We start from the raw sequence: 25,100 nt of genomic DNA, 5'->3' as shown, positions 1-25,100 counted from the left end.
GTTTATTCTTAATAATAAATGAAGACAAAACTTGGTGAACATGACCACATCTGATATTGCGGGGTGATCCAAACTCCCCTTGTCGCATCTCATGGTTTGATTCCTGAATGTTGGCCTAAATCCGAGTTTGCTCGGGAACGGGCTTCCAGCATACCAAACCCAACTGACAGTTGATGGACTGGACCTGGCGTTTCGGGGCCGGGCTTCTGAAAAGACCGAGATGCGATGGCTCGGTGACTCGTGGCTTGGGTGCTGGACCGTTAGCCTGGCGTCCTGAGGTCTCCGGGGCATCCGAGTGTCCTGGCGGGAGATTATCGTGCCAAAGGCCATGTGACGGCTAAAGCCTGGCAGAAGAAGCTGGGGATTGGAGAGATTGATGGCCCGCTAAACTACAGGGCGTCTGGTACTGGACACGTAGGGTCCCAAGGGTCTGGTAGGTGGACACCTTACCTCCATGTCAGTACGTACTTATGGAGCCAAGTCCTAGTCTCAGGTGCTGGCTGGGTACAATCATTGATGTAATAGGGCGGTGCCCTGGCGGCTGCTGGCACTGACATGGACGGTTTCAGGGCCGCTGGGCGTTGCATGTGCCACTGAGTCACCGCCGCTAGTGGGTGAGGTTTGAGTTTCCACAGAGCCTGGCACTACGAAATAGCATGAACTTGACCGTTGACGTCTCTATAGTAACAATTGATGTCGCCGGTCACTGGTGCATCCCGCCAGAACTGTCTGCCCACAGCGAGCAAACGTGCCAGTGTCTCTGTATTCCCTCTCTGGAAAGCAGAAGGACATTGCCCTGCTCCTTTTGCCCCCCGTGCATGACATTTACGTGAAATTAGAGTGGTGAGGACGAAAAAAGGCCCGCTTATGGAGTAGAATTTTCCCAAAATTAGGCCTGGGCTTTCTGGCCAAGCTCAAGATGCCATGGGCTTCCATCGGATGCGACCCGACAGGCTGACAGGCGGCCGCTAGGCTTCCCGGCTTCTTCCATGGCCTCCACCGAGGGCAGGCACTGGCATGCGACCAAGGCCGGTTTCTTCTCGATGGTGTGGATGCGGCGCAATGGACAAGGTTTCGCCCTGCGCCATGGTGGTGGTGGCTTTCCAGCTAAACATCATGTTCGTCATCCCGCAGCGTCGGCGCGCACGTAAGATGCCTGGCAGCCTGGCAGCTGTCGCGTGTGCGCTTCGACGAGGACAACATGGCCTTGCAACTGCGTCTAATCAATCTGTCCGACAGTTTGGCCAGGCTGCCATTCGGGCTGCCGTTCAACCGTGTGCTTCACATCGGCCGGGCCATGTACGGAGTACTACTACATACATCTTTTATAGACCGAGTAGGGCGTGGTTTGCTAGTACTCGCTACTCCATACCTGCGCTAGACAATGTTTAGAACAGCCGTGAACGTTGGCGCTCCTGACGCGATTCCATGTGGGAACATGAGGTAGGGAATTTTATGCATCTTGGCCGACAGTAAACTTGTTTGATACAGGAGCTTTTTCGTAATAAATAACTATTATTGTGTACCTAGGCGCGTATATATGCATATCTTTGGGCCATGGCTTGTTATCTGTCGCCCTGCCACACTGACCCGTTTTCAACGGGCTCCGGCCAGTAGCTGGTCAAGTCTTGCGTGAGCTTGTCCGGAGCAAAGTGGTTAGCAGTACTACTGCGTACTCCTACATGCACGACATTACAAACTGGGAAGCACACGACCGCTCGTGTATGTAGAATGGGTGATGCCATCAATCAACACGCCAGAGGCCAAAATGACAACCGAGGGAGCTGCACACCCACCACTTGCTAGTGTCTGCACCTCAGCACGCAGCCCTGCCCGTAAACTTCCAGGCAAGAACATGAGGGTGATTGATGTGCGGCATTTGGGGCATTTGAGCACAGACGAGTAGTACTTCGTTTACATAGTTGACAGGCTGACGGGCGCTCAGGAGGCACCTGGGGCGCTCAGTGGCCCCCCCTGCTCTTCCGTATCCTCCTCTGGCTAGTCCCGCGCGTCGATTGCGCATCCATGTCAATTGCTCCCGTCCAAACCGGCAACTGGTCTTCAGTGGCCCGTAAGTTGGCCCGTCCACCTTCAGAAATGGAAACGCCCTCGCTCCTTCCCAAGGGCATCCCCACACCTGTCCCTCTTAACTACACGGTACTTCGCTCTTCATCGCCCACGCCATTTCCCCCGATCCCACCCATTACTCATACCAAGATTTGCCTGCACCATCCAAGGCCAAATTTTTGCACCTCGTTTTTGCTATTGGCATTCTTTTCCTTCCTTCCTTACCTTTCTTAATCTCTAAACAATCATCATTTTTTTCCTCACCTGGACCGCGCGTTCGTTTGACGGCAAGATCGCTGTCAAATGAACCTGCAATCGACGTATTTATTTAATCTCCCCGTGCGTACTTCTCCTCTGCCCTGTAACTGAATCCCGTTGTGCCTGCAGCACAACTCTGATCTTAATGGGAAGAGAGCCTCTTCTGCTGACACCCAAAGCACACAGTCTTCTCCCCCCCAGGTGTAATCTAAATGCCCACCATCTATTCCTCGCTGTACTCGAATTTCATCCGTCAAGGATCAACTGTCGCAAAGTCCATCACAACCCATGGCTACGCTCAGTCTTTCGTAGCTGCTACTCATCCACACGTTCTCAACTCGCAGAACCGCCCCGTCTTTGGACGTCGACATACCAACCGACTTGGCCTTTCCGCCCTCCAGTTTCATTCGACTTTCCACAAGGATCTCAACGGCGCTTCCGACCACAAAAATGCGCATACCCATTTACCGTTAGACGCCTACTTTGAGGCCTTGCAAAAGCACCAAGCTAGTGGCGAGCTTGATAAGGAATGGACGCAGTTTGAGTTCCCAAAGCAGATTGAGTGGAAGCCTAGCGCCGCCACCGTCCTCCAAGGTGAGGATGCGGTTGTCGCTGAGGCAGAGGCTCTCGCGGCATCGGAAACTCACTCGGCTATTTCTGCTGAAGACGAGGCTGCCCTCGCACACATTGACGCCGCTCTTGAGAGAGAGCTTGAAGCGCGGAAGCTCCTGGACGCTGCTGAGAATGCGCCTGCTGTCGGGCAGTCTTCTTCGGTACCTCTGTCTCGAACCGGAACACCCTCTGGCCGGAGATCCAAGTCTCCAGCTATCGCTCGCACTTCGTCGCCCGATGTCGACCGCCAGTCCCAGTCTTACGCTGACCACCTCTTCAAACTGTCGGCAGCTGGACGATATGCCGAGATTCCTGCCGTGTTTGAGGCCATGCTGGCCACTGGCGTTAAGCCCATTGCCAGCGCATACAATGCCCTGCTGGTAGCTGCTATTCATATTCCTAGCAAGAAGATCGAAATTGTATCCAAAGCACTCGATGTCTATGCGGACATGGTCCGTCGCCGAATTTCTCCTGACAGCGATACATACGATATCCTTGTTGGCCTGTTGGCCTCTCGATCTGTGGAGGTGTCTGAGATGAAGGTGGCCCTGGAGGACAAGCGTCAAAGATTTGGTGGCATGGACGAGCCTGGCAAGTTCATGCTCGCTTCTCACGAGCTTGAACATGCCATTCTTTGTGAGGATGATAGACTTGATCTTGCCATGAAGCTCTTCAACTCATCGGTGGACGTTGATGCGGCCATGTACTCCTCTGAGACATATCACCAGTTGATCTCCGCCTGTGCCGAGTCTGGCCGTGTTTCAGACATGCTTCGACTTTTTGAGCACATGGAGTCCACCAAGACAGTGCCATTTGCCTCTATTTTCCCTACTATGATCAGCGCCTTTGCTGAGCGAGGCGACCTAGTCAGTGCCGTCGAGTGCTACAACGAGTACCGTAGCCTGGCCGTTGCCCAAGACGGAGGCAAAGCTACTCTGCATGACCGCGTCGACTCCGAGGTATATGCGGCTGTGATCAACGCCTATGTCGTCTCCGACAAAATTGAAGGTGCTATGAAGTTCTTCGAGAAAATCGTCAAGGAGTATGGCGTTCGTGCAAAGGACATTAAGGATGCGTTGGTCAGCACAGGGTTTGTCAAGGGCTTCATTTCTCGAGGCATTTACCAAGAAGCCTTCCAATGGGCTCAGTCTGTTGAAGCCGAGTCACAGTCCGAGGCTATGATTCGAATTGCCACTGTCGCAGCGGACCACAACGACAATATAACCGCTACCGAGGCTTATGCCAATATCGTAGCTGAGCCGCAGGCCCTCGTCACACCTACGACGGCCCTTTTAGCCATGAGTATCCGAGGTGGCGACGTTGCTGCCGCTACCAAGTACTGGCATGCGCTCAACAACCCCGAAGTAAAGGCTACCGTCGACTTCATTGAGCCCACTGTGATGTATGCTGTGGCCTTGATTGGATCTGGACAGGTCGCTGAGGGTCTGGCTCAATCTGAGATGATGTTTAAGAGAATTCGTGCTTCGGAAGCTGAATTAGCTGAAGAGATTGACGAGGGCGTTGACTTCATCCGCCGTTATATGGAACGCCGTGGCCTCACCGATCCTCGTGAGATCGCGTCCCAAACTCACAACGGCACTCCCTTTATGCCAACACCTTCTGTTGCTAGCTTTGAAGACACTTTCGACCCTTATGCGCACAACACGGATTTCAAGGGCTCTTCTCTCATTGCTGAGGACCTTGAGGGTGGCCATGGGCGAAAAGGCTCTCGCTTGAACGACGCCCTTGGACGTTTCCGCAACATTCGCCGTGCTGGTCGTCATCCTCGCTATATCACCTACGCAAAGTTGATTTCTGCTGCCGCTCGAGATGGAAAGATGGACTTGTGTCACGAACTTTTCGCCATGGCTCGAACAGACATGCCCTTGCTGGCTCAGTACGCAGTTGTTCGATATGGGTGGTTCTCTATTCTCGATGCCATGGTCGCTGCTTGCTTGACCTTGGGCAACCGTGGCCGCGCCGAGCAGTACCATCAGGAGCTCTTGGAAATGGGCGCCGCTCCGTCTGCAAATACGTATGGTCTCTACATTACGACCTTGAAAGACTCCACCAGGACTTTTGATGAGGCTTCTGCAGCTGTGCAAATATTTCACAGGGCCAAGTCTGAGGGTGTCGAGCCCAGCTCTTTCCTCTATAACGCTGTCATTGGCAAGTTGGGCAAGGCCCGCCGTATCGACGATTGCTTGTTCTACTTTGCTGAGATGAGGGCTTCGGGAATCAAGCCCACTTCGGTTACATATGGAACCATTGTTAACGCTCTGTGCCGTGTAAGCGACGAGAAATTCGCTGAGGAACTGTTCGACGAGATGGAGGCGATGCCTAACTATAAGGCACGTCCTGCGCCATATAATAGTATGATGCAGTTCTTTCTCACTACCAAGCGCGATAAGACCAAAGTACTTGCCTACTACGAGCGCATGAAGGCCAAGGGCATCGCTCCTACTTCTCACACTTTCAAACTTCTTATCGACACTCATGCTACATTGGAACCCGTCGACATGCCCGCCGCTGAGAAGGTCTTGGAGGTGATTCGTGCTTCCGGCCAACCGGAACCTGTCCACTACTCTTCACTCATTCACGCCCGCGGTTGTGTACTGCATGATATTGACGGGGCCAAGAAGCTATTCGACTCTGTTGTTCGCGAATCACTGGTGCCTGTCAATGCAAGCTTGTATCAGGCACTCTTTGAATCCATGGTTGCCAACCACCAGGTTGCCGATACCGAGCCTCTCCTTGCCCAGATGCGACAGAAGCGGGTTGAACTTACGCCGTACATCGCCAACACCTTGATTCATGGCTGGGCTGCCCAGAACAATATCAGCAAAGCCCGTGAAATTTATGATGCTGTGGCTCGTGAGAAGCGGGAGCCAAGCACTTACGAAGCTATGACGCGGGCCTACTTGGCCGTTGAACAGCGCGACCAGGCCGAAACTGTTGTCTCAGAGATGCGTACTCGTGGCTATCCTAGTGCTGTGGTGAATAAGGTCTTGGAACTCCTTGGCGGTGGCCGGGAGGCCCCTGTTTTGTAAAGCTCTTTGCTTTAACATTCAATGTGGGTATATTGAGGGTGACTTTTCCTTTGTTTGATGGGCCTCTTGTTTTGATACCCTGTTGCATTTGTTAAGAGGTGTTATGGGGTGTCGCTGTTAATATGAGGCTCAATTGCCTGTTTTTGATTACATACTGGTTTCTGGTTCGTGTTTTTTGTCTCATATCGGCATGGCGTTGAGGGTCTTACTAAAAGAGAGCGGCCTCTGGATAGGCTGGGCGTGCCAAGGTTTGAATGGCATTGGATTCCGTGGGTGGTCACCCACTTATAGACACATCTCCACTCGGGCATGATAAAAAGCCATTTGAGAAGCAACACATGGGTCAACGGGAAAGGGAGGGCGGTCATCGTGGCATACAGGAATTGGGCGGCTACGATAAAGCAAGGACATGATCCTGTTGCTTGTATTATATAGACCGGATAATAAAAAAGATCTAATGCCTTATGCCAAATAACCTTTGCTGCTAGTGTATCATGTGTCTTTGTCGTGCGATGGGAGGAGAGTGATGCTGGAGGTATGTATGTACTTGTTCTACGTACTGTATGAATAGATGTTGCAAGTGCGAGTCCCACACTGTGATACGATGCCCCACCCATCAAGTTTCCCACTATGACATGATAATACCTTGATAACTTGCCGAGCCAAACAGAGTTTACCGACCATGCCGCATTCGTACGTCACAAAAGATCCGTGACGTCTTGGCCCTTTCGTCCTAGCTCACAGAAGCTCGAAAGCTCCGAATTGCTATAATTTCAACGGCTTCTAGAAGTCGTTTACCGGCCGGGCCCCTTGAAGAGTTCATTCTCTCCCCAGCATCGCCAACTACACCACCCCTCACTAGCTCCCCCTCATTTCTAGCGCGCAAAAGCCGAGCTTTGCATGCTCGACCCCTCCCCCATCGAGCCGGACGCCGAAAAGCAAAAAAACCAAAAGGGAACGAACCATGGCAAGCAAGAATCCCACCGTGGCCGTCTCGGCGCCCGGCAAGGTCCTCCTCGCGGGAGGCTACCTCGTGCTCGACAGGAGGCACACGGGTCTCGTGTTCGGCCTCAGCGCCCGAATCAACGTCGTCGCGGGGGAGATTCACACGAGCCAGGGGGTCCAGCTGAACGAGATCATGGTGGACAGCCCGCAGTTCCCGGACGCGCAGTGGCGATACGGGTACCATTTGGCGCCGGAGGGGGGAGGCATCCAGGTCACGCAGTTGCAAGTGTGAGTGGCATTTACCAAACGGGCGAGGAGAAGCATGAGACGAGAGTCGGGATCCATGCTGACTTGTTTCAATACATAGGGGCTCTGTCATTTGCAAGAATCCGTTTGTGGAGACGACGCTGAGCTACGTGCTCACGTACATCCACCGCCTCATGAGCCGGGTTTCTTCGGACCACAGCCTCAGGCCGGCTCGGCTCATCGTGCTAGCTGACAATGACTACTATTCCCAGTCTACGCCGAGGAGCGGCGAGCCGGGGCGCTTCGCCAAGTTCACGGTGCCGCTGGGCGGCGCCAACAAGACCGGGCTGGGGTCGTCCGCCGCGCTGGTCACGGCCCTCACGGCCGCGCTGCTGAGCCACTACCTCCCGTGGAGGCTGCTGGACATCACGTCGGCGCCGGGCAAGCGCCGGCTGCACAATCTGGCGCAGGCGGCGCACTGCGCGGCCCAGGGCAAGGTCGGATCGGGGTTTGACGTTGCGGCCGCCGTGTACGGGTCGTGTCTGTACAGGAGATTCTCGCCCGGTGTGCTGGGCCAGCTACCCGAGGCGGGATCGCCTGGCTTCGCTGAGAAGCTGGTGTCGGTGGTGGACGGCGTGGCTTGGGACGTCGAGGTGCTGACCGAAGGGCTGCGCCTGCCCAAGGGCCTGGCCCTGCGCATGTGTGACGTCGACTGTGGGAGCCAGACGGTGGGCATGGTCAAGAGGGTGCTGGCCTGGAGAGGCAGAGACGCCGACGTGTCGTCCAGGTTGTGGGACGAGCTGCAGGCGCGAAACGAGGACCTGGCCGCCAAGTTGAGAGACGGAAACGTGGCTGACATTCCGACCGCCGTGGGCAAGGTCAGGGAGTTGATTCGCGAGATGGGTAAGCTGAGCGACGTGCCCATTGAGCCCGAGTCCCAGACGGAGTTGTTGGACGCGTTGGGTGCCCTTGAGGGTGTATACGGTGGTGTCGTCCCCGGGGCGGGGGGCTTTGACGCTCTCGCTCTGCTGATGAAGGATGATGAGGAGACTAAGAGGCGTGTGGAGGAGAGGGTTGCCGAATGGAGTCGGGAGAAGGACTCTAAGGTTCGCTTGTTGGATGTAAAGGGTGAGATGGAGGGCGTGAGGTGTGAGAATCTAGACGTTTACTCTGGATGGATAGAGATCCATGATAAAGATTAGAAAGAACAGATAAATTAATTTCAGCTCGCAGTTAGCCACAGTGTAGAGATGAAAAAAGAGAACAAGAAGGAACCTTTCATTTGCCCGTTGCCAGAACCAAGCACATTACCCATGCTACAATACTTTAACTCCAAAGAACACCATTTCCTCCCTCACTTAACCAATTCTAATAATATTCTCCAATTCACAAGGTGTCCTCTCTACGCCATCCTGTCTTCTAGTGCTTTCCATTTCTTTATTCAAACACAATTGACATAATCTTGCTGAGAACCAGCCGCGACACAAAAGAAAATGATGGTACACGTGTTGTCGTCGACAGATTAAATTACTTGATTCGCCTAATACCACAGGGGACGTGTCTCGATCTCCATAGTGGCAGGCTGCACGGGACGAAGTCGTGGAGACGGGCGGGACCTCTTGTGGTACTCGGATGGTGATTCGGGACGGAGTTCGAGGACGCCGATGCGCGAGGCAGCTGCTTTCTCTCGGAGGATGGAGAGCCTTCATCTTGTTAGTCTAAAAGCTTCCAAACAGTTTCATAAGAAGAATGGATTACGTACTCTTCTTGAGACACGCCAGGGAGGGTAGCGGGTTCGAGCTTCAGGTCAAAAGGAGCAGACTAAATTGTTAGCGATACACTGGATAAAACTATTCTGGCAGCATGAGGCAAAGCACATACAATCTCAATGTCCCGTCGGGCTCTTCTTCGTTCCCGAAGCAGGCTCTGAAAACGTGTGTAAAGCATGACGAAATTGTTCTTGACGTGCATATGAACACTCCCCGGTCGATCTTCCCGAAAAAGAAAAAAAAACCAAATATTCAGGAGCGTGATGGCCGTGTGCTTTTGTGAGAAATGTCGAGATTAGATGGGGTAATGGTAAATAGTAGGAAATGATGTCGAATTTCGAATAATCGAGTCCAGCCTCGTGGGGGCCAAAAATCCAAATGATGGTCTATGTTCTTCCAAAACGTGCTTTTATTTGTTATTTCCTCCTTCTTTTATATTATCGACCCTTGATAAGATGTGACAAGGTTGATTGCTGTGGCGTTTTCGTAACCCGAGAGGCTGGGACGAGAGCAATCTAGAAGAATGTCGACGCGAGAGGAAGAAGAAAATAAAGACAGAATGTAATAATGGCGCTCAATAATTAAAAATAGTATAAAAATGTCGAAGGTGAAAAAGGAATGTTCAACTCAGGGTGATGATTGACGAGACGAAACGACAAGCGAGAGAAATCGAGAAAGGCAATATATTCGTTTGTTTGGTGTAGATGTTCAAAAGAGTGGCACGCTGACTTGGGCTACAGGCCGGTCAAGCGGAATTATCGAAGTGGGAAGAGGATGGAGGTCTAGAGAGGATGCTGAGGAGGTGATGAGGTTGAAGATGGAGATGGAGGGGACAGATGGTGTTATATTTAAGATGGGATTTGCTCAGCGTATCGTCTAGCCAGCGTGTTTCGAAGGGGCGGGTCTGAAGTGTCTTGCGATGCAAGCGTGCTTAAGGGAGCATATTCACAAGAAGGATCGGAAAGGTGTTTTCCCCAAGACAGGCGTTTAGGAACTGGAGGGACCGGGGGGTTGAGAGGCGTGTGAGATTCGAAGTCTAGGTTCAGGAACAGAGACACCCGGGGGTGGCCGAGAGAAAGAGAAACTTGAGGATGCCGACCCAATGGCGCGGAGCCAATGGCGAATTCCTGACGAAAGGGCGAGCAAAAGTCCAAGACATGAGAGGGTCTTGGATATTGAAGCCTTGAAGCCTTGAAGCCTTGGAGCCTCGGAGCCTCGCAGCTTCGTTGGGGGCCGGCCACAAGACAGGAAGGATCAACTCACGATGGCTCACGATTGGACTCGAGAAAAAGGGACCCAAAGGTTGTCGTCGTCTAAGTACTAACGATGGCGTCGCTTTTGGCTCGGTGCCGTCAGGCGTGGTGTACCTGATGTACCTGATGTGCCTGACGTGCCTAGTGGTGGTACGTCGTATCTAATGTATCTAGCGTGACACAACATCAAGGGTCTTGTATTGGTGCCAAACCCGAGCGAAGAATGCATCCTCGTCTCCTTCCCAAACGTCGAACAACGGAGGCAGTGGTGCCACGGCTGCTGGGCCCTGCTGGGCTTGTTCGGGCTGAATCAGGAAAGAAGGGGTCGTGCAGCCATCTTCATAAATTGGCAGGCGCGTGCCTTGCAGGAAGCTCTGCAAAACAAGGAATCGGAACCATGCTGGTGGGATTATTGGCAGGGCAGCCTGTTTCCCGCGTAACCAAAACAATGGGGGGCACGATGCCCGTTGCTTATTCCTTTTTTCCCACCCTGTGCTTGCTTGTTCTTCTTTTACATAATACAATACGGAGTACTACGCGTCTTTGTCCGGTGACGTTATTGATTGTCAAACCTAAAAAGTGTTGTCGGGTCGGCTTCCGCTCCGAGATGAGAAAGAGATGGAACCCCAGCGACGATCTGAAATTGGGCGGAGCCGCGGCAGCCATGAAGTGAAGCAGACGCCGACAACAAAACAAAACGAGCAGGGAACATGGCTGCAACAATTCTTGCTGGCCCAGCCAGTAGGCAGCGTGAACGGGCAAACATACTGGAGGCCAAGAAAGGTAAAAGTTGAAGTTCAATGGAGCGGGCCGCGTGGCTGACGCTGTTGGAATGCCACCGGTTATCATTCTCTTGGTCAGGGCCGTGTAGCCTCGTATTGTTCGATAAGGACCGGGGGCTAGCTGGAATGCTTTTTGATTTTGATTTATTTTATTTTATTTTGCCCTATTTTCCTTCAACTGCCTTTGTTCATTTCTGTACCTCGTATTCTCCGATGCCGCTCACGTCCACCGTGATTAATTACAGGTGCGCAGGGAGAAACAATGAAAAAACATTCGTGGCCCAACCAACACATGGGGCCGCGTCGGTGCACGGAATTCGTCTTTTATTTTCCTCCCCTCGACATGAGGCTGAATAATTTACGTATTGTAGAATCTACCAGAGGATTTGTGCATCCACAGGCTAATTACTAGACGGGCAAGCAAGGGTCTTGACGTGACATGGCAGCTTCTCCCTCGAGACTTGACTCTGGCATCATCGCGGGTAAAATGGGCAGATATGCGTCTCCTCTGCATGTTCCCTAGCTAACTGCCAGGCCAACTCCCTCGGCCTCCTTGAAATCTTTCTTGCAACCACCGCCGACCAAGGCTCGATTTGTCAATGGGCACAGACAGTGGAGTTTTAGTTTTAGTTTTTTTTTTTTTGTCCTTCCCAGGCCGTCGGGGCGGGTGTTCGGTGCGTTCAGCTGGAAGGCAACCGTGCTGGCAATTTCATCCCGGTTGCGATGCGTCTGGCATCGCATGATCCACCTCGGCAACGCTGCATGCAGCAGTGCAGCAGGGCAGCAGGGCAGCAGATGGCCTGCATCGACGGCCACCGCCGCCCGCAAAGCCACCGCCGGCTTCATTTTCCATGCTGAGCTGTAGATGATGTAATGCGCTGGCCCGTCCGTACTCGGTCGGCACCGCGTCAATAGTACTACGTACGTTGACCCAAGCCTCGGTCAGCCTATTCACGCCTCTGCCTCCGTCCCATGGCGTCCGTCCGTGAACCCTTCACCCCCAGTCCATTCAATATTCCAGTCTGGTGACCACCGCCGCGGATAATATCTGAACATCCACCTCCACCACCTTTTGACAGCCAAAACACTAGTAGCAGTTCCCATCATCCTCCCTTGCGTGGCGAGCCTGTCTTACTCCCTTAGCGAGTCAACGTCACAGTTCGAATCAAGTCCCATAATCATACAACGGGTGGGACAGTGTTAAACACCCAATGATACTGCTACCACCGCATACTACGTACTAGTCCTCCAGCGACTTGCCAAACTCAATTTGCACAATGCCCACAATGTCCTGATGTCCACAGGCACGTCGAGACTTCCGTGATCTACATGCGCACATCAACTAGCGAAATCCCGCCCCGGCTCTGCGACGAGTTTGTGTCAGGGCCCCGAGACCCTTTGCTTTGACAGCATGCCAAGCGTATTGGTGCCGCCATTTCTGCGGGAAAATGGCCATTCTGACCAATATCGGCGCCCAATACTCCGTACTCCGTACCGTCTCTCGGCTGTATGAGATTGACGAGATTGACCGTGTCTGAAGTTTTTTGGTGGTGAATGCAGGGCACGTCAGTGACTTCTCAGCCGTCAACCACATCATACGACGTCTGGACACTGGCCTCGCCGCTCGTCTGAGCAGAGACAGCTGAATGCAGAGAGGTTCTCATTGACTGTTGCCGTGCTCCAAGCATTCATGTTTTACAAGTTCGTTGTCAATTTCCGAAACTCCTTTGCGAGGACTCGTAGCTCTGGTCCCTGCGCGGGCCGGGTCCATATTCCCAGAGTCTAGTCATCTACCGCACCATGCACCCCAGCATTCAGCAATCAGGAACAATAGTTACCAATACTACCACCGACAGGGGTCTCCCCACCAGTCGCTACTTCAAGGGAGAGAGATCTCGCTAATCGCCTGATCGAAGCCCAATTTAACACGCCCCCATCTCTCACTCTTCCTCCTTCCCCGACCTGGTGCCTGGTTCTCTTCCGAGTGAGTCCATGCTCTAAAAGCCCGTCTTCCAATGCTTCATCCGGCCTCGGTGCCCAAAACAGCTCAGTCGCTCCGACAGACGCCATGTTTTGCACGCAAAGGCCGCCGAGTAGAGCAAGGGAGGTCAGCCTCAAGTCGCACCAGCCAATCCACCGACGCACCGGCACGGTGGAAGCTGCTTATTGCGGATATTTCTTCATGTGGAAGCTCTTGGATTTCACAAATTGCTCAAAACCGAATCGTCCCAATGTCTGGCCCTTGCCAGAGTTCTTGAACCCTGTCCAAGCGAGATCCTAGTGTCTTCAGTCAGCAACTAAAACAAGGGAATCCGGATGCAGATTCACTCTTTTGCCAACGCCGCGCTTTGGTGCCAGGGATTTACTCACAGGACTGGGGTAATCACAACGGTTCACAAACACAGTACCCGCCTCCACATCTTCTGCCAACTCGTATCCCTTTTCCGTGTCTTTGGTCCAGATGCTAGCAGTGAGGCCGAATTCGCTATCGTTCATAAGCTTGATGGCCTCGCTATCGCTCTTGACCTTCATCACCGGAATTACTGGGCCAAATGTCTCCTCAGTCATAACCGTCATTGTGTGGTCCACCCCAGTCAGCAACGTAGGTTTCACAAAGTTGCCTTTGGGTGGCGGGTTATTGAAGCTCTCGTTGTCTGGCGTAGCATCCTTGGCGCCTTTGTCTAAGGCGTCCTTAATGTGTGACTCAATTGCCTGTTTGGAACGCCTGGAAATGACAGGACCAACGTGAGTTGTCTTGTCAAATGGATCGCCCAACTTGTAACCTCGAAGCACCTTTTGCACGCTCTCGATGAAGGCATCGTGAATTTTTTCGTCAACGTAAACTCTCTCAAGCGAGCAGCAGCTCTGGCCGGAGTTAAAGACAGCTCCATCGACAATCTCCTCAGCAGCCCAGGCAACATCTACGTCGTCTCGGATGTAGGCAGGGTCCTTGCCACCCAGTTCCAGCCCAACATTCACAATACGATCAGAGGCAGCCTTTTGAACAGCCAGGCCGCCGGCCACAGAGCCAGTGAAGCACACATGGGCAATTCTGGGGTCCCGGATCAGTGATTCCATGGCACTCGGCGAACCGCAGTGGAAGTATTGAAGGACCCCCTCTGGCAGCCCAGCAGCCGCAAAGAATTGAGCGACGTGCTCCACGATGGTGGGAGTTTGGGGAGATGGCTTGAGAATTACCGTATTTCCAGCCAAGATTGCGGGGATGATGGAGTTCATGAGAATAAGGTAGGGATACTGAGACACCATTAGCGTTAGCGTTTGCCAAATTCTACGACAGCAGATTCTGCGGCAAGCTGTGAAGCACCTACATTCCAGGCAAAGATTATGAGCACGGGCCCGACAGGCAACTTGCGAATGAAGCGCGTGAAGCCCCTTTCTGGTTCGCCTTCCGTGTCCTTGAGGGCCTCGTCGCTAATTTTAAGCAGGTATTCGGCGCGCTTGATGGCCGTTGTAATTTCCTTGCCAGTGAAGGCAATGGGACGACCCATTTGGACGGTCAATTCCTCCGCAAGCTCAGCCTCGTGGCTGGAGAGCTCCTTGAGGAATTTCTTGACAATTTCTTGTCGTTCCTTGAGGGTAGTCTTGCGGAAGCTCTGAAACGCCTCGGTGGCGACCTCGGGCATCAGGTCAAGTTCTGCGGCGGAGACTCCATTTCGAGATAAGATAGTCTCGTTGGTATTGGGGGAGATGGTGTTGATTACTTCGACGGACATTTTGGCGGTTTGTGTTGGCTAGCTGAGTTGGAGCAAATTTTCTGCTTGTTCCAGAGAGCCGTCGCCCAAGAGGTTGTAGTTGGTTCGAGGTCGTGGATGGCTCTCCAGGGTGAGGAGATGTCGACGTAGATAAAGTGGGCAAATAAGCTCAACCATGACCTCACCTGCACTTGCACTTGCACACCAGTTAACAATTCAAGAGCCCCACGTCACCCCAGGACACATGGAGGCATCAAATGGAGGAGCTTCAATCAGGGCACCTAGCCGCCGTGATGATTGCATGAGCAGCGTCTGATAGCCGCGTAGGGGCCGTAGGGGCCGTAGGGGCGGCAGGGACGCGCGCACCGAATTCGGCTCCATCAGTGAGAAGCCAGATGCCCCGCCGCGGCAAAGACTTGAGGTGCGGTATCATGTCTGCTGTCAAGCAGCGCAGATAATCATGTACGGGGTAACTACAGCGTATGAAGTGTAAGCGCGCCATAGCTTTCCCGTCCACGCCACACATGCGGTAGACATTCACTCTTCAAGGCTTCAAGGCGCGGACCGTTGATTCTTCAATGTTGTCCCATGGCGGGGTCAAGCCACTGCCATGATAGCGATTCTGGAAAGAAAGACGACAGCGGGGCTCACCATCTGCACATTGATGTGAGCAGTTGACACCCAAAGCCAGTGCAGGCGCTAGGTTAGTATTCCATGTCCAGCCAACGGCAGCGCCCCACCTACACTCTGCGCAGCCTCTTATCGTTATCGCTCTTTCGACGGCAACTTTTTTTCTGGTCGATTGACATTCCCAAACAGCTTGCAACGACAAGTTCGTCCTGCCAGCACAACCACAGCCAGAATGGCCCCGGAAAAGAGAAACGAGTTTCTGGATGCCCCCGAAAGCGACGATGATCAAATTGACAACTACAACTCCGACGATGAAATAACAAAAGGCCGTCGCAGTGCAAAACGGCGCCGGGTTGACAGTGATGATGAAGATGCTGGTAGCGACGTCGACCGGAGTGCCAGCGATGACCAAGGTTCAATCGAACAGGATGGACAGAAAGGCGATTCCTCAAAACAGGTCAAGGAGTCCAAATCAACATCTCGAAAAGAATTGCCCAAGCTAGAGACGGGCCTTCCCGACATCACCAAGCCCTTGACAAAAAAGAACCTCGTCGCTTCTGAAGAAGCCATTAAGAAATCTGGCGTGGTGTACATGTCCCGCATACCGCCAGGGATGAAGCCCTCTGCCCTGAGATCTCTCCTGTCGCCATATGGGAGGCTAAATCGGATATTCCTTGCTCCCGAGGATCCCACTGTCCGCGCCAGACGAAAGCGTGCCGGCGGCAACAAGAGGGTGCTATTCACCGAGGGATGGGTCGAGTTCGTTAAGAAGAAGGAAGCAAAGGCTACATGCGAATTATTAAACGGACACAATGTTGGCGGCAAGAAGGGATCTTTTTTCCGCGACGACATCTGGAACTTGGTCTATCTGAAAGGTTTCAAGTGGCATAATCTGACGGAACAAATCACTACCGAGAACGCAGAGAGGACAAGCCGCATGAGAGCTGAGATTAGCAAGTCGACCAAGGAGAACAAGGAATTTGTTAGGAACGTGGAGAGAGCCAAGATGTTGGATGGTATGCAGGCCAAGGCGAAGAAGAGGAAGGCTGCCGACGCGGAGGAAGAGCCTGTACAACAGGGTGAGCGGTCGTTTAAACAGGTAAAACAGGTGAAAAGGGATGACAAGATGGCACAGGATCAGCCAGAGAGCGTCACGAGAGTCTTGAGCAAGATTTTCTAAGGGATTTGTTGCCATGGGTTTTATCTTGGATGTATTCGCATAGCGTTGTATTGACTGGCAGGATCTGATATTTGATACTTGCAAATTACTTGCTTCGTAAATGAAGGATCACGCACGGTGAAATGTACGAGCACTGTTCTGACATGTATTTGATAGTTGCCTCAATTCACAAGGTACTTTCAATTCAGTCTTTGGTTTGATCCGCGTGAATGTCCTGTCAGTTTGTCATGCCAGTCTCGATTTCGGTTGGCCGCCATTGGCCCACACACAGGCTTCCCCTCCGCCGTCTAATGGTGGTTTCTCGCCCCCGCCGTCGATAAGATTCTTCAGACGCTTATCAAGCAGCGGGGCAAATAATTTTCTTGACCCCCGCGAGTCACCACCAAGCCAAGTCGTCTACTGGTCCCAGTCTACCTAAACTCGGCGTCAATCTCACTTCGGCCAAATCCTCATCTTCATCCGGCGTCTAATCTTGGCCATTCAAGATGTCGATGGATCTTGATGACGCTCCCGTCCCTCTTGGGCCGGCGACACAGCAGACAGCCGCGACGTAAGTTCCGCCGCCTTTATTTTCCCTTTTTTTTCGCCCGACCTTTTTTGTCGGTTCTGTGGGCGAAAATCGCCTCGCGAGACGAATGACTAACTTGACAACTGTGCCAAGTATTCTCTGCTGCAACTGCGGCGCCCCTATTGACGGAACGACTGCCACCGGCGCCCTCTGCTTCAACTGCGTCAAACTCACCGTCGACATCTCCCAAGGCATCCAGCGCGAAGCAACGCTCAACTTCTGCCGGGACTGCGATCGATGGCTGCTCCCACCGACCAGTTGGATTGTTGCCATGCCCGAATCCCGCGAGCTGCTGGCCCTGTGTCTCAAGAAACTACGGGGTCTCCACAAAGTCCGCATCGTTGACGCAAGCTTTGTCTGGACGGAGCCACACTCTCGAAGAATAAAGGTCAAGCTGACGATCCAGGATGCCGTGCAGGATGGCGTCTTGCTCCAGCAGAGTTTTGAGGTTGTCTACGTGGTGGCGACTCAGCAGTGCCCCGAGTGCGCCAAGTCATATACGGCCAACGTCTGGAGGGCGTGTGTGCAGGTGCGACAAAAGGTCTTGCACAAGAGAACGTTTTTGTTTCTGGAACAACTCATTATGAAACACAACGCCCACAGAGATACGCTCAATATCAAAGAGGCCAAGGACGGTATTGATTTCTTCTTCTCGCAAAAGAACCAGGCTGAAAAGTTTATCGACTTTCTGAACTCGGTTGTACCCGTCACGGTCAAGGCATCCCAGGAGCTCATTTCTCAGGATGTCCACACCTCCAAAAAGTCGTACAAGTTTTCTTATTCAGCAGAGATTGTGCCCATTTGCAGAGACGACTTGGTTGCCATGCCCATCAAGCTCGCCAAGCAATCCGGCAACATCTCGCCCCTCGTCCTGTGCCACAAGATTGGAACCTCGGTCTATCTGATGGACCCCCAGACCCTCCAGACCGCCGATATTGCCTCGCCGATATACTGGCGCGCCCCCTTCAGATCGCTCGCCAATACTCATGAATTAGTGGAATTCATCATTATGGACATTGAGCTCACCAACACCCGGAGAGGAAAATGGGTCCTCTCCGAAGCCACCGTCGCCAGAGCATCGGACCTCGGCGTCAACGACAAGACGTACTTTACGAGAACACACCTGGGCAACTTTCTTCAACCCGGCGACTCCGCCATGGGGTACCTCCTGACAGGCACCATGTTCAATAACCCCGAGTACGAGGCCATCGAAGAGTCCAACACGTACTCGTCCACCATCCCTGACGTGGTGCTAGTCAAGAAGCACTACCCGCGTCGCCGGAAGAACCGCCGCCGCAACTGGAAGCTCAGGCGTATGGGCAAGGACGAAGGCGAGCTCCTGCCCAAGAAGGCGGATCAAGATCGCATGGATCGCGAGTATGAGCAGTTCTTGCGGGATGTGGAAGAGGACGAGGAGCTGCGTGCTGCCATGGCTCTTTACAAGAACGAGAAGAAGAGAGCAGAGGAGGAGATGAGTGTTGCGGAAACAGAGGAGGACGAGGATGACGGTACTCCACACGTCAATATGGACGAGTTGCTAGACGACTTTGACGAGCTCACAATGCAGGAGTCTTGATGGCAGTGGCTGGGGGGTAAAAGAGAAAATAATGAATTAAAAAAAATCAACGTTGGCGTTTTCTGCTGGACGTCCATGTCCCCATATCTAGGTATCCCAAGTCGTGTATTTCTCGCAACCCGCCTTCATAACCGTGACTCTGTAAGCTCTGCCGCCCCATCTCAAAAGAAGCCAGGTATCGTATCCCGCTCCGGCCTCTTGGGCGACCGCGTCTCCCGCTCACCCGTCCTCCTGACCATCTGCTCCCTCGACTTCTCCCGCCTCACCCGCCTCTGCCTGACGCCAAAAGGATCATCATCGCCATCGTCATCATCCACCGCCCCAGCAAAAGACGGCGCCTCGCCATCCCCCCTGCTGCCCCCAACCTCCTCCGGCAGACGAGCAGAAACGACAGCCTCTCGCAGCCGCGACGCCGCGCCCAAACCGACGCCCGTCAAGCGCGCACCCTCCCCGCGCGGCGTCTCCATCAATCCCTGCAGGCTGCTTCCCCCCCGGGTCCCCTCGCCGCGCACCAGCCCTCGCCGCGCCGCCGTCCGCGCAGCACGCCCCCTTCGCCTCGTGGCCGTCGCCGTCGCCGGCCCAGGCACCACCGGCCGCTCCATCTCCCGGATCGCCGCCGCGTTCTGCGCCGCCGCAAGCCTCTTGAGGCGCGTGTACTCGGCGCGGTGGAGGTGCGCGGTGAACAGGCCCGCCGTGGCGAGCAGCTCGTCCTCCACCATGCGGTACCTGTCGTCCCCTGCTGGCCCGGCAATCATGAACCTTTTCCCCCCCGGGGGATGATGAGTGAGCGGATGCGGCGCGGAGGTGCGGGCGTATAACTGGATATTTATTTCTCTTTTACTTACTGCTGGGCTGGCGGCTCTGGAGGCGGCGATGTAGACGGACTACGTATCCTGCTGGCACCTTTTGTTCCTGGTTAGCTCTTTTGCACGGGAAGGGGTTTCGGGTGGCGGGAGGTAGGTACTACCGTGTTCCGGGGAGCGACGACGCGAAACAAGCGGACGGGTGGAAGCGTCTCGCGTGGACGTGGAGGGCTCAGGACGAGGGCTTTGCTTCTTGGGCGTCGTGGTTGGCGGCGAGCCCTGGGGTTCCGTTTTCCAGGGGAGTTTGCGCGGCATCGTCGGGCATGGTGGCTATGGTGATTTGTGGCTGATGGTGTTTTGTTTAAAAGTAGTTGTTCATGTGTTGAGTGAAGTGGCGTGGGGTGAGGTTTTCATGACTTGTCAAGGGTAGGCAAGGTACGTGAGTTGAGTGGTTATTCCTTCAAATCGAGTCACACCACGTTCCGTCACATCACATAAACCATTATTGTCTTTGCCGCGAAACCTTCATCACTACTACCTAGTGCGTTATTCAAACCTCTATATTTCTAGTACACAGACCGGGTGTTCCAGCTCTTGGCCCCTTGTACAAATGAAACGTGCTACATGTAAACACAAAAATCATGGCTTCCTCCTTTTCCTTCATCCATGTGATTTCGTCTCGTACTTTTTTTTACTGTCCCTCTCTCACAACCTTGTCAATTGCACTAGCCACGTGGTCAATGTTTTTCGAATTCAAGCCGGCCATGGAGATACGACCGTTCTTAGTCATGTAGATGTGGTAGTCCTCGCGGAGTTTGAGAACCTGGGCCTCTGACAGACCAGTGAAGCTGAACATGCCAATCTGGTCGGTGATGTGGTTCCACGTTCCAGGGGTGCCGAGTTTCTCGAGTCTTGAGCGCAGCTCGTTGCGCATGGTGATGATGCGGCCGGACATGGTCTTCAAGTTGTCCTCCCACTCAGCAAAGAGCTTGGGGTCGTTGAGGACGGTCGCAGCAATACGGGCGCCGTACAGGGGAGGGTTGGAGATTTCGGATCTCTGGAGAATGGCCAACTGGGAGCCAATGCGGGAGATGGTGGTGCTGGCGTCAGGTCCGGGGCTGGTCACGACGTGGAAGCATCCAGCTCGCTCGCCATAGAGGCCAAAATTCTTGGCGAAACTCTGGCATACGACGGTCTCGAATCCTTGCTCAACAAAGTAGCGGATGGCGGCGGCATCCTGGGCGAGGTTGCCAGAAGCGAAGCCCTGGTAGGCACAGTCGAAGAAGGGGAAATGCTTCTTCTGAGCGATAATGACAGCCAGCTCCTTCCACTGGTCGAGGGTAGGGTCGACACCGGTCGGGTTATGGGCGCAAGGGTGCAACAGGATAACGGAGCGGTCGGGAGCAGCCTGGATGGCAGCCTTCATGCCCTCAAAGTCCAGGCCATTGGTCTTCTTGGAGAAGTAAGGGTAGTCGGCAACCTGGAGGCCGACGTTTCCAAAGATTTGCTTGTGGTTAGCCCAGGTCGGGTTGGACAAGTAGACGGTCCTGTTGCCCTTGTAGAACTTGGCGAGGAAGAGGGCACCAAGATGGACGGCGCCGGTGCCGGAGATGGTCTGGATTGAAGTGGCCCGTTTCTCTTGGAGGGCGGGCGAGTCGGCACCGAGAATCAACTCGGCAGCCTTGGAGGTGAAGTCGGGAATGCCGGCAATCGGGGCATATTCGTGGTTCAACTCGGGGTTGTTTCGGAGAATTTCATCAGCCTGGCAGAGCGGCGGGTGTTAGCCATGAGCCATGGTCTGGTGGTGACGCATGCGGGGAGCTCTGGAGCGGACTGGGGCGGCCATTGGTGTTGGCATGGGCGTCATGATGGCTTCGTCACGACCAGTGGCCATGGCTGACGGAGCATCAGGCACATCAGGCACATCAGGCACATCAGGCACCAGGCACCGGGCAAAGGGCAAACAAAGGCAGCTTGATCACGTACCTTTTTGACCACGGGGAGAACCCAGGGCTTCGCATTGTCGTCGCGGTAAGCGCCAATTCCCTATTCGCACAGCGTTAGCATTGCACAGCAGGAGCGTTGCCAAGCCAAGTAGAAAAGCAATCTGAAGCTCGAAAGCCAGTGCTACTGCACCGTCCCTGTCTCGTGGCACGTACCAAGTCGACCTTGAGGGAGCTCTGGTCAGCCTTGTAAGCGCGTGCGAGGCCGAAGAGGGGATCCTCGGGGGCCTGTGGCACGGTGTCGGCGGGGAAGCTAGTTGCAGAGGCCATGGCGGGCGAGATGTGGTTTGCAATGTTGTTTATTCTCGCGAGCGAGGACGATGAAGAAGGCGAGGCAGACGGAGAGGCAGAGGACGACGACGAGGATGAGGATGAGGATGGAGGAGCCATGATGGCGAGGATAGTGGGGTGACTATAATAACTAATGGGCTGATGGTGACTGGCGACGGGCGACGGGCGACTGGGACTTGGCGACAGGCCAATTCTCCTCCGTTGTCCGTAGTCTGCGCTTCTTCAATGTTCCAGCTTCCGCAGTCGCAGTCGCAGTCGCAGGACAAAGACGGCCGCTTCTGGTCTTCACCCCGTAGAGCAAGGGTCAGGGCCTAGTCTAGTTGAGACACGCAAGAGGATGCAGCGGCGGGCTGTTGGAGGTTAGCCAGAGCTCGAGCGATCACGCAGCGCGGCAAGTGTCAAGTATGAAGTGTCAATGTTCAGTGTCCGAATGCACAGGGGTGTCATTGCAGCCGCCCTCGTCCATTTGTCGCACAACAAGGAAGGACCAGTGGCTGGCTCTTGGAGGGCGGCGGCAGACGCAAAGGTGCAGATGCAGCGCTCGGCAGCCCTCGGAGGGGCCAGTGGCAGACATGGACATGGAACGTACAGGTTGAGTCAATGTTCAGGATCGCGGCGTCGACGTCTCGACTCTCAAGGTCCCGAAAGCGGCGGGCGGCGCCATCGCGCGCGGGGGTCGAATGCGCTTTTATGGCCCGCAGGTGGGCAAAGATGCCGAGCCCCCAGCGCTTCTGTGCGTGGCATGGGCGTCGTTTTGGCCGAGGCCCTTCGGCTCTCACGGGCTCGCAAGTGCTCGTTGATGTGGCCTGTGTGGCCGGGGCGGGTGTCGGGCCCAGATGATGCCTCGACAGTCGGACTCTGCCCCAAGGGCCAGCAGCAAACAGGTCTGGTCGCTGCCGCTGCCGCTTGCCGCTGCCGTGGGAGACGGGGCCCCGGAGCGCAGTTGACTGACATGTGCCACTTTGCCATGGCAAGCACAGTGAGTGGCACGGAACGCGGAGCATCCTGCAAAACACAAAATGCACAACTACAAATTTATGCGATTCCTTCTTGGCATGTAGAATAATAATGCCTGTACTAATAATAGTAATAATGCACCATCTGAATTCGTCTTGCTAATGCGTAATGCAGCCCGCCTCAAGTTCCTAAGCTCATTCATGAATTTGCCGTGGCTTGCCTGCGGGCACTGCGCAACATCATCTATTCAGGCACGGTGTGTCCTCCTCCTTCGAGCCGTCCATTCAATTTTATGACTTATCTCTCGTCTTGGTATACCCACACTTCCCCGGCTTCGCCCGCCATGGCCTGGCACCCCTTCTCCGGTCTCCTGACCATTGTCTCTAAGTAATGACCAATTGATACATGTACCTTTCTGCTTCGCTGCCCACGGAGCGCGCTCTCCCAGGTTAGGAGCCCGCGGCCCCGCGCCTTTCCGAGATGAACGGGTGGCAACGGCCCCCAGAAACTTATGAACGTCCCACTGCAAAGGTAGGCAAAAGCCACCGTGCACTATTTAACGTATGTACTTAGATGCATGTACATTGATATCTGAAACTTGCAGATACTACTGTCCCCATGACCTTGAACTTTTTCATGGGGAGTGGATCGACGTCCCCGAGTCTGCGAGTCTGAATCTGGGGTTGGAAAAAATCTGGGGGTGGCTCATCAACCATTTCAAAGTCCCCCACACATGCAAGGAGCAATACATAACTCGACAAAGGGGCCCGTCTTCCTTCACATGTTCCCCGCCCGGCACCGTAGCGACTCTGTATTATAGTCCACACTACTTCTTAAACGGAGATGGCTTCTCTTTTAATCAACATGCTCGGCTCGCAGTCACCTCCTCATCTCCAAGTCCGAGCGAGATTCTGTTGCTAGATTCTTATAGTCAACGTCGGCAAGCCCAGCCCTTCCTTCATATGATGAGGTCCCACAGCACCAGGAAAGCACACAACCCGCTGGCCGCAAAGAAGGTATAGCGTGCCGTGCTGGGACGTTTCGTAGCCTTCTCCAGCTGCTTGTTACCTCCGCCAATGTTCTCCGCAGTTGATAAAGAGTTCGTGACAAGCTGCTCAATGTGCTCGGATTGGATCTCTAGATTGTTGACCAGAAGGGACTGAAGCTCGGAAATCTCGACCAGCGACTTTTCTGCAGTTCTGCCACACTACGTTAACAAAACAAGACACGAAGAGACACCCTACTGAAAAGAATTGTGGGTGACGGCACATACCTGACCTTGTCCAACGTGCTTTCGTAGTGCTGCATCATGTCCTGATTGCCTTCCTCAAACATTTGCAACTGCTCCTCGGTCAGGCCCTGGGTGAGTGCAGACGCCTGAGTGGCCGTCTCGCCTGCCAAGGCCGGGTCTTCAGAAATGGCGGCCGCCATAAACGCCTGTTTCGACACGGGCGGAAAGGGCGCGAAATCTCCGACCGGAGGGGATAGCATGCCGCGAGACTTTTCCACTTCTCTCGTCAACCTCGTCTCCATCATGTCCTGCTGCGTGCGACAGCACAGCTCCAACCTCTGTCGCAAGTACCACAGTATGCCATCCCGGTGCATGTCTGTTTGTTGGGCCTGGGCTTCCGCCGCTGCGTGTTCTGGCGACCTGCTTGAGATGCTGCCGCCCGAGGCCCAGGAACTCAAGGCACTAAAGCCGCTCGCATACTTTTTCCGAATGAGGGCTGATTCCGTCTCTCGGCGAAGCTGCTCGGCGTCTTCCAGGCCACGGATGCTCGCGTTGAGCTCTCTAATCATTTGCTTCGCATTGACGTCGACGTCTTCCCGCTCGCGATCGGTCAAAACCTGGGGCGGGCCATGAGCCGTGCGGCCAGGTGTCCTCCGCGGCTGGGCTGTCGATAGGTATGCCTGTCGGACATCCCTGAGTTCCTTGTGCAAGCTGGTAATGTGCGAGTTCTGTAGCCAACACATTGGGATTAGCAATTGGGGTGATGGGAATTTCCTCGCAAGGGCGGACTGACTATGCGATATGCCTCTTTGACAAAGCCTTCGAGTACGTCGACGTCGAGAGCAGCTTTGCCTGATGTAGGTGCGGCGTTGTGCTTTTGCAGTGCATGATTGAAGTCGTCGGTCAGGTCTGTGGACGGGAGATGGGATGCCGCCGAGAAAGCCATGGTTGACCGGCACAATAATGCCGGGTAGCTCCTTTGTATGCAGCGCAACTGCGTGGCTTGTGGTGCTGTCACGATAGCAGTCGGGTGGGATGAGATTGGCTACGTAAGGTGTAAGGTGTAAGGTGGGAGCTCTCCAAATGCTGCTTAGTCATTACACAGTGTATCGACCCAGGTGCAAGTTGTGATGACGCGGAGCCTTGAGCCCGATTTCCCGCCAGAT

The 25,100-nt window shown here is 54.1% G+C and overlaps 9 protein-coding genes across 9 annotated transcripts; 4 read left to right on the top strand and 5 right to left on the bottom strand.

The window, feature by feature from the left end:
• Positions 1 to 2,537: 2,537 nt before the first annotated feature.
• ppr5 (Pentatricopeptide repeat-containing protein 5) lies at positions 2,538 to 5,987 on the top strand (the record flags this gene model as incomplete). Its single annotated transcript, XM_014692743.1, has 1 exon — positions 2,538 to 5,987. One exon carries the CDS (start codon positions 2,538 to 2,540, stop codon positions 5,985 to 5,987), a length of 3,450 nt encoding a protein of 1,149 aa, XP_014548229.1.
• A 964-nt stretch (positions 5,988 to 6,951) lies between these two features.
• On the top strand, positions 6,952 to 8,380 carry ERG8 (Phosphomevalonate kinase; the record flags this gene model as incomplete). The annotated part of the gene is made up of 2 exons (XM_014692744.1): positions 6,952 to 7,220; positions 7,300 to 8,380. The coding sequence occupies 2 exons, from the start codon at positions 6,952 to 6,954 to the stop codon at positions 8,378 to 8,380; spliced, it is 1,350 nt and encodes a 449-aa protein (XP_014548230.1).
• Positions 8,381 to 8,718: 338 nt separating this feature from the next.
• On the bottom strand, positions 8,719 to 9,125 carry G6M90_00g023240 (uncharacterized protein; the record flags this gene model as incomplete). The annotated part of the gene is made up of 3 exons (XM_014692745.1): positions 8,719 to 8,881; positions 8,941 to 8,999; positions 9,060 to 9,125. 3 exons carry the CDS (start codon positions 9,123 to 9,125, stop codon positions 8,719 to 8,721), a joined length of 288 nt encoding a protein of 95 aa, XP_014548231.1.
• Positions 9,126 to 13,145: 4,020 nt separating this feature from the next.
• Positions 13,146 to 14,716, bottom strand: G6M90_00g023230 (uncharacterized protein; the record flags this gene model as incomplete). The annotated part of the gene is made up of 3 exons (XM_014692746.1): positions 13,146 to 13,259; positions 13,353 to 14,237; positions 14,312 to 14,716. 3 exons carry the CDS (start codon positions 14,714 to 14,716, stop codon positions 13,146 to 13,148), a joined length of 1,404 nt encoding a protein of 467 aa, XP_014548232.1.
• An 841-nt stretch (positions 14,717 to 15,557) lies between these two features.
• On the top strand, positions 15,558 to 16,505 carry ESF2 (Pre-rRNA-processing protein ESF2; the record flags this gene model as incomplete). Its single annotated transcript, XM_014692747.1, has 1 exon — positions 15,558 to 16,505. One exon carries the CDS (start codon positions 15,558 to 15,560, stop codon positions 16,503 to 16,505), a length of 948 nt encoding a protein of 315 aa, XP_014548233.1.
• A 485-nt stretch (positions 16,506 to 16,990) lies between these two features.
• Positions 16,991 to 18,649, top strand: NMD3 (60S ribosomal export protein NMD3; the record flags this gene model as incomplete). Its single annotated transcript, XM_014692748.1, has 2 exons — positions 16,991 to 17,055; positions 17,167 to 18,649. 2 exons carry the CDS (start codon positions 16,991 to 16,993, stop codon positions 18,647 to 18,649), a joined length of 1,548 nt encoding a protein of 515 aa, XP_014548234.1.
• A 161-nt stretch (positions 18,650 to 18,810) lies between these two features.
• On the bottom strand, positions 18,811 to 19,767 carry G6M90_00g023200 (uncharacterized protein; the record flags this gene model as incomplete). The annotated part of the gene is made up of 3 exons (XM_014692749.2): positions 18,811 to 19,408; positions 19,495 to 19,552; positions 19,617 to 19,767. 3 exons carry the CDS (start codon positions 19,765 to 19,767, stop codon positions 18,811 to 18,813), a joined length of 807 nt encoding a protein of 268 aa, XP_014548235.2.
• Positions 19,768 to 20,143: 376 nt separating this feature from the next.
• Positions 20,144 to 21,845, bottom strand: AAT2 (Aspartate aminotransferase, cytoplasmic; the record flags this gene model as incomplete). Its single annotated transcript, XM_014692750.1, has 3 exons — positions 20,144 to 21,214; positions 21,439 to 21,498; positions 21,612 to 21,845. The coding sequence occupies 3 exons, from the start codon at positions 21,843 to 21,845 to the stop codon at positions 20,144 to 20,146; spliced, it is 1,365 nt and encodes a 454-aa protein (XP_014548236.1).
• A 1,816-nt stretch (positions 21,846 to 23,661) lies between these two features.
• Positions 23,662 to 24,880, bottom strand: Stx18 (Syntaxin-18; the record flags this gene model as incomplete). The annotated part of the gene is made up of 3 exons (XM_014692751.1): positions 23,662 to 23,902; positions 23,977 to 24,662; positions 24,728 to 24,880. The coding sequence occupies 3 exons, from the start codon at positions 24,878 to 24,880 to the stop codon at positions 23,662 to 23,664; spliced, it is 1,080 nt and encodes a 359-aa protein (XP_014548237.1).
• Between the last annotated feature and the right edge of the window lie 220 nt (positions 24,881 to 25,100).

This window comes from Metarhizium brunneum, chromosome 1 (assembly GCF_013426205.1).
Source record: "Metarhizium brunneum chromosome 1, complete sequence".
Lineage (NCBI taxonomy): Eukaryota > Fungi > Ascomycota > Sordariomycetes > Hypocreales > Clavicipitaceae > Metarhizium > Metarhizium brunneum.
Note: the sequence above shows the minus strand (reverse complement) of the source record. Positions and strands in the feature narration are given on the sequence as shown.